Source organism: Vigna radiata, unplaced genomic scaffold (genome assembly GCF_000741045.1).
Source record: "Vigna radiata var. radiata cultivar VC1973A unplaced genomic scaffold, Vradiata_ver6 scaffold_51, whole genome shotgun sequence".
NCBI classification, from domain to species: Eukaryota; Viridiplantae; Streptophyta; class Magnoliopsida; order Fabales; family Fabaceae; genus Vigna; species Vigna radiata.
This window is the reverse complement of record NW_014542732.1, coordinates 381,361-388,824: the sequence shown is the minus strand read 5'-3', so window position 1 is coordinate 388,824 and position 7,464 is coordinate 381,361. Positions and strand designations below refer to the sequence as shown.

Here is a 7,464-nt window from a genome sequence, read left to right as displayed (position 1 = left end):
GGAATGGTGGGACATGTTTGGTGATGGAACTCCGGAGTTGAAGAGATTTGCTATTCGAATTCTAAGCTTGACTTGTAGTTCTTCTGGATGTGAGCGTAATTGGAGCTCATTTGAAATGGTAAATTAAATTATTTTTAATTTATAAATTCTTTTATTATGTTTATATCTTCACTAAAAATATCATATATTATTTTAGGTTCATACAAAGAGAAGAAATCGTTTGCATCAAAAAAAGATGAATGATTTAGTTTATGTGATGTATAACTCCAAGCTGAAAAATAGACAAATTCGAAAAACTGTAGCTCTTCCATTTGATGACATTGAATCAGATGATGAATGGATAGTTGAAGAGGCAGATGATGTTGTTGAGATTGATCAAGTTGAAGGTGAAAATGACGGTGAAAATGTTCACTTAGATGAAGCAACAACAGATCCTGCTCTAGATGCTCTTGATCTTGATAATATAACATTTGGAAACAATGAGGATGCACAACATTCATCAGAGGAAGAGTTAGATGAGGATGATGATGGAGATGATGATGCCATTATCAGAGAATTAGAGGATTAGGCATAGAGAATTTGAAATTTCAATTTATGTTTTACATTATATTTTTATGAACAATATTTCTATGAACTTATTTATTTTAATTTATATAATTTTGTTATCTTATTTCAATTAGGATGTTATTTATATTTTTTTTTCATGCAAAGTAAACTCTTACAAGTTTACTGGACTCTCACGAGTTTATATATATATATATATATATATATATATATATATATATATATATATATATATATATATATATATTATACGTATAAATATAAAACAAACAAAGGTGTTTGATCCGATCGAAATGCACGTTGATATATATTTCATGATTTTGAATGAATAATATTTGAAGGAAAGGAAAAAAAAATTTTGCCAAGAAGCTATTATTTTGATTACATGATTTTCATTCAACACCATTAATTCTAGAACATAAATTTCTTTCTTTCTTTCTCTTTCTCTCAACCCAACAATGGCTTCAAGTGGCGATGCAGCACTACCAAAACGTCGTCGTAATGCGTCACGGCGATCGCGTCGACAGCTTCGAACCCATGTGGGTCTCCTTCGCCACCCGACCCTGGGACCCGCACCTGATCCAACAGGGTCGGGTTCGAGCCTTCGCCACGGGTCGCGAGTTACGCAAAAAACTACCTTTCACTCTCAATCGCGTTTTCGTCTCTCCCTTTCTCCGATGTGTCCGAACCGCCGCCGAAGTCGTCGTCGCCCTCTCCGCCGTATCCGACAACCAAGACCCCAATAACCTCACCAGCGATGGCGTCCCCATTGATCCCTCTAAAATTAAGGTCAAAGTCGTCTTTCTTTTCTTTTTGTAGAATGTGAACATCAATGTTTCACTGGAATTATAAGTTTAAGGATTAATCGGTTTCTGAAAGCTGAGGTCAACCCTGATTTGAAAATATATTTTAATAATTTAAATTTGAAAAAAGAAAGATACCTTTTAAGTTTAAAGGAGTAATAGGATGTTTATAATAATTGCTTTAAAATCACTGAGCTCTAATATTGTCCTATGATAAACAGCCTCGGAAAGTTATAGGATTTTTATAATAATTGCTTTAAAATCATATTTATGATTATCTATGATATGATGCATACAAGTTAAACTTTTAGAGTCTAATTAAACTTATCCAACTTTCACTTTAAAAAGAATAAAGTGATTAAGCATGTTATATGTTGTGTGTAGTACTGTTGTAGTTTACCAAGGACAAGCATTAACTTTTCTTACAGTAAAACAAAATTGTGTTTGAATAAATTTTCCAGTAATGATTCTGCAAACAATGGCTATGCTTGATTTCTATGTTTGGGATGTTTGACTTTGAGCGATAAATGTTGGCATTTAAAACTTTGGCTCACTGATGAAAACTCAATGTGCATACACACGTTGTAGCAGAGGTTCAGTTTCATCTGCAGAAGTAGAATTCTATAGTTTTTATAGGTGAAAGAGTAAGATAATGTTTCATATTTTTCTCCTTAATAGAATAGTAACATGCCTTACAAATCCTTATCAGATTCGCATATCAGCAGCTTTTGAGTTTAAGAAATTCTTTCCCTCTTTTCCACAACTGCAGGTTTCTGTTGAATATGGCTTATGTGAAATGATGAGCAGGGCAGCTATTAGACTTGACCTGTTGCCTAAAGACGGAAACTGGGGTTTCGATATTCCGAAGCTCGAGGCTTTGCTTCCGGCAGGGACAGTAGATAAGAATGTGAAAAGGGTCTATGAAAAGGTATGGAGCTTTCATCTTCACTTTCAACTGAGATGTTTTAGCACATTTGACAGTTATGTATGTATGAATGCAAATGTCACTTGAGCTGATGAAATCCTTTTTGCTTGAGGAACTTCAGTTGCCCCAGTGGGTAGAAGATCCAAACTTGCACACAAGGCCTAGATATAAGCAAATAGTTAAAGATCTTGCTGACAAATATCCTACGGAGAACTTGCTGCTTGTCACACACGGTATAATATTCAATTTATTGTTCAACTTTCATCTGTATACACACCTTTTTCTTTGTAAATGCAATCTTTTATCTTGCTGTTCCCCATATTACATTGATGTGTAAGAATGAAATTTACTGAATCTATTAGGGGTCACTGGATGAAAAAGGTGGTATATTTTGATGTATTGAAGAAACTTTTTCGAGCTGGGGTGGCGTATTCTTCATTCCAAAAGGAGGTTGAAGTGTATGATGTTGATTACTGTGGATACGTCCAACTCAGACGCCCAATTTTCAAGAAAGACCAATCATTCACTGCAGGAGAATTTGAAGCTATTGTTCACAATGGTCAAACTGGTATAAAATGCATCGAAAACAAAACTGCGCAATAATGGCCATCTACACCTCCGAGGCCTGATTCTCACTTACTACTGTGGCTATTTCATGTTTGATTCCTTCAAAGACTAAATGATTCTGTATTGAGAATGCTTGATTGAGTAGGAACACAAACACCATTATTATTCTTCACTCGATTGAATGGTAAACATAGGATGAAAAGAAAAGTGTGGTTTTACTCTTCCTCATTATGATCAGAATAAGTTAATGGATACATTATATGAATTTACTAAAAAATTATGTTTATGATAGAACTCTATGGTGATGGATGATCTAAGCAGACAATTCTACTTATGAGAAAACCCTTGGTTGGTTTGTTATTACTGTTGCCTTTGGCTTATGCTAATTGAATACTATTTTTATCACCCCTATTTCTTTTATTGCTGTGTTGTAAATATAAAGTTTGTCTTTAGGAAAGAACGGAAGAAAATGCTTGTAAATTATATTAGGTTTGTGTATTTATTATTTGAAAGGAATAAAACTGCACTGTCATGATCACTTACACTACACCAGTGTTCGGGTAACATATTTCATGAATTTTGTATGTTTATTTTTTTATTTTATTTTTCTTCCAATTGAGCTGAAAAAGCTAATGTTGGATGCTTAAAGCTCGGAAACGGAACAAAACATGAAAAAGGTCAGAATGTAACAACCACGTTTACATCTCCTAAAGACGTGGTCAATCTGATAAAGAACTGGAGCTAAACTAACCTCTAAAAATTAGGACTTTATTAACAGAACAGCAACTAACAAGATCTTAACGTGTCAACACAAAAATATTTACAAAAATTTACTTAAAGATAATGATATAAATGTTATACATTATTTTTTTTTCATTCTATCTCTCTTATCATCATATCATATGTTTTAGAAATCTATTATTTTTTTTTTCCTTTATTTTTTCTCTCTTTAGATTTATTTCACCATTTTAAGACATGAAAAATTTCCTTTATCTAAATATAAGACTATATTAGATAAAAATCATGTATTATTTGGCTGCAATATAAATACTAGTTGAATAAACCAAAGATGTTGAAAATAATGTTTTAATATCTAGTTACTGTTATCTGCATGCACTTCTAATAATATATATCTAGTTTTGTTTGACTGAATAACAAGTGAATATCATTGCAATTGATACCTTCAACGATCAATGATCAATTAATAAAGACATAATAGAAAAACTATCGATGCCACACATTATTTTACAAAGATCATATTATTAGTAGCTATCACTTGAAACAACTCAGATCCAAGACTAGAACAATTTGGCCGTCAGAAAGATCAGTAATATGGACAAATGCAATGTCTGTTTTTGGTCATCCTACGAATGACATCAGTATCAACAATTTAAAATACCAATGCATGACCAAGTTAATAATTATTAGCTTGCAGTTACAAGACAGAAACACAACAACACATGAAATACACGACAATGTGCACAAAAGTCATAAGTAAGAAGGGCTTGCAGGTGGGTCTATGTGATCAAACATGTCCATAGGGAAGTCATCGAAGAAGCTGTCACTGCTTTTGAACCTATCAATGGTATCCCTTGCCTCAATTCTGCAACTTCCTGGTGGCTCGAAGAAAGGGAATCCAATGGGGTGCTGTAGACCTATTCCAAACTCAGATGCATCATCAAGAGCACAATAGTCGTCAACGAAATATGACTCATCGATTCTGGCTAAGACATCTTGGCTTCCCATTGGGAATGTGAGATCATTTTGGAGTTCAGGAATCTGAGGAAAGGAAGTCTGTTGAATCTGCTCACTACTGTTATAGCTCGCAAAAGGGTTAAAACCTTGTTCAACATGGATTGGGTCAGAACTAGGTAACTCAGACTTTATGAGATCTGGCAAAGATACCATTTTGATAACCTCAGAATTCTCAATCAAAGGTAGTGAGTATGACTGAGGCTTTGATGATGATTCTCCCTCTGATGAAGAACTGAATTTTGGAGCCTATACAAGTCAACAAATATATGTTATTCCCATGTAAACAAATTGAAGCAGTGAAAACAACACAGCCTCATAAAACATTTTCTCATTTTTCGAGGTCTACTACTACTGCATTATCTGGGCAAGGAAGTTCTAAGAATTTGGGGCATCTGCATTGGAAGGAACACGCATATAGAGTAACATCAAGGTTTAAAAACAGATTATCAATTTAAAACCTTTAAGTAAGATCAGTAAATAGCAACAATTAGCAAACCATCAACAGGACAAACCGGTTCTTGAAATTTGATTTGGTCAGTCACAATTTCTGTTGTCTTTGTGGAAATCTGTATTTTAGCATATTCATTATTAAGTAAAATCTAACCATCTTCAGTAAAACAAACAAATCTGGAAACTGATCAACACTGATTCTATAGAAGTAAAAAACATTATGATAGAACTATAAAAGCATGGAAATAGAGGAACCTCTCCATCTAATTACCTCCAAAGTTGGAACATCAAGAAGGGTAGGAACTTTTGTTTTATTTTTCTGTGATTTGGAAGTTGTTCCCGATGTCTGTAGAATCCTGGCCAACCTCTTTTGCCTACTGCTCCAGAAATTTTTCACATCATTGTCTGTTCTCCCTGACAAAAAGGATGCAATCTTAGCCCACCTGTTCCCAAATTGTGCCTGAACTCTATCACAATCCTCTCTTCCTCGAGTGAAAACTTGCATCCACTTTAAGAAGTCCAATAGAGACACAGAAAATAATAATCAGACAAGAAGCATCAAATTATTTGTTGTGTTAATATAATAAGTTTTCGTCCTTTCCAGTGTTACCTTTAAGGACTGAAGTTGAGATAAAATACATATTACGGTTTTAAAAGAACTCGAGCAAAGAATGGTTTTTGAAAAACAACAAACACCATTGAAAAAAGGCAACTTTTGAGATCAATTAAGCAACCCCATAATTGTAAAATCATCAAGCACAAGTGCAAGTAACAGCCATAAACCTTCCATTTATATCTGGACACAAAACATGGACCAACTTGTATCAAAAACTTGAACTCATTTTACGAAAGAACAAGAGATAATAAAACGCAAAAATGCAATAGAAAATCATGCAAACCCCATAAAAAAAGAGTGACATGCAAGCTTAAAAACACTGTATAATCCAAAGCTAGGACCAATAAAAAGCAACCCCATCCTTGTAACTTTCCATCAAACAAACACTACAGCAGAAGCAACAGCCATGGTTTTAAATTGCTGTTTCCTTAATGCTACTGATGCAACTATATATGATACGGATTCCCATATTTTGACACTCCTACTTTTAACACTCTTTTAACAACGTCACGTGTCAACACGGGATTGGTTTTTTTTTTTTTAAAAAAAAATTAAAAAATGTGACATCAATAATGATGCACAAATTTGATTTTTTGGATTCCAACTTTGCCCTTCTCCGTTTTAACATTGTCTCTCTTTCCTTTTTCATCAAAATTGCAATTTCTCCATTCCGATGGTTTTGTTGGGTTCGTTTTGGCTCTTCGAAAATCGTTGTTCGCTTCGTTTTGGCTCTTCGAAAATTGTTGTTCGCTTCGTTTTGGCTCTTCGAAAATCGTCGTTTTCGTTGCCGTGTTGAAGGAAGTTATCGTTGTGGGTGTGGCGGTCATTGCATGTTTTGGTTCTTGGTGTGCTCGTTTTTGCGAAATGGCCAGTTCTTCGAGCAGGGTAAGNGCGTTCTTTTGTGGGTTTTGATGTTTATCGTTTGGTGTTTCGAGTTTGGGTTTTGTATGTTTTTTCTGATTTAGGGTTTTTAAGTTTTGGTTTTTGGAATTTGTATGCAGTTGACGGTTCGTCACTCAGTTTGAACAAAGTACATCTCTGGTTTGAACAAACGTTTGAGAAAGGAGCACTGGTCAGTGATTGCAGGCACTCCACCGATCCTCCTCCAATGAAGACATATGTGAGGATGGGGTCACGAAGGCGTTACAAGAGTAGAGCGCTTAGGACTCCTTACGTAGGATTGCTTAGAATAAAAAATGAGTGAACTTTGTATAGCTTTCTTAAGAGGTTGTAATATGGAGATATTGTAACATGAACATATGTTTTGTAATTTGGTTTTTATTATGTTCAATGTGATAAAAATGCAATTTGGCTTCATTATGATATTATTACTTACTAAGTGAATTACATTTGATATTGTAAATGGGAAATATGGTTTTGTTTGAATTGTTAATGAATAAATTTTGCATTGAAATTTTGTATTCAAGGATGAAGGAAACAAGGTTTGTTTTACATACAAAAGATTGTGTATTTTGAACAAAAAAACTTAGTCCAGGACCTGCAAAAAAGTTATGCAGCAGAAAAGCTGTGTGGTAAACGATTACATGAGCTGGTTTAGTAATTTGGACACAAAGTTCAACAGAGGGAGCCCTTATTTTGTTCACAGCGGACCATGGTATTAATTTTTCAATGTAGACCACAGTTGGAGTTGTATTGGTGTCATTTAGTGATTTGGAGGTGTTCTAAGTTTGCTTGTTCATGTTTGGGTAGGCAAGGAAGGTATGATGTTGAGTGCAAGCCCCCAAATCATGTCCAGGAAGAAGTTATGCAGAAAAAGTTGTTGT

General features: G+C 34.4%; 2 protein-coding genes and 1 pseudogene across 2 annotated transcripts; 2 read left to right on the top strand and 1 right to left on the bottom strand.

Moving 5' to 3' along the window:
- Positions 1 to 7: 7 nt before the first annotated feature.
- LOC111240945 lies at positions 8 to 670 on the top strand. The gene is made up of 2 exons (XM_022777077.1): positions 8 to 118; positions 197 to 670. The coding sequence occupies exons 1-2, from the start codon at positions 14 to 16 to the stop codon at positions 566 to 568; spliced, it is 477 nt and encodes a 158-aa protein (XP_022632798.1). The 5' UTR covers positions 8 to 13; the 3' UTR covers positions 569 to 670.
- Positions 671 to 900: 230 nt separating this feature from the next.
- Positions 901 to 3,279, top strand: LOC106780702. The gene is made up of 4 exons (XM_014669004.2): positions 901 to 1,353; positions 2,137 to 2,295; positions 2,414 to 2,525; positions 2,655 to 3,279. The coding sequence occupies exons 1-4, from the start codon at positions 1,039 to 1,041 to the stop codon at positions 2,666 to 2,668; spliced, it is 600 nt and encodes a 199-aa protein (XP_014524490.1). The 5' UTR covers positions 901 to 1,038; the 3' UTR covers positions 2,669 to 3,279.
- Positions 3,280 to 4,347: 1,068 nt separating this feature from the next.
- LOC106780660 lies at positions 4,348 to 6,088 on the bottom strand (annotated as a pseudogene).
- Positions 6,089 to 7,464: the final 1,376 nt, after the last annotated feature.

Excerpts from the sequence above, each read along its gene's own strand:
- LOC111240945 (XM_022777077.1), top strand. The coding sequence starts at position 14 with ATGTTTGGTGATGGAACTCCGGAGTTGAAGAGATTTGCTATTCGAATT. Across the intron at positions 119-196 it reads ATTGGAGCTCATTTGAAATG|GTTCATACAAAGAGAAGAAA; the intron begins GTAAATTAAATT and ends ATATTATTTTAG.
- LOC106780702 (XM_014669004.2), top strand. The coding sequence starts at position 1,039 with ATGCAGCACTACCAAAACGTCGTCGTAATGCGTCACGGCGATCGCGTC. Across the intron at positions 1,354-2,136 it reads TTGATCCCTCTAAAATTAAG|GTTTCTGTTGAATATGGCTT; the intron begins GTCAAAGTCGTC and ends CCACAACTGCAG. Across the intron at positions 2,296-2,413 it reads TGAAAAGGGTCTATGAAAAG|TTGCCCCAGTGGGTAGAAGA; the intron begins GTATGGAGCTTT and ends GAGGAACTTCAG.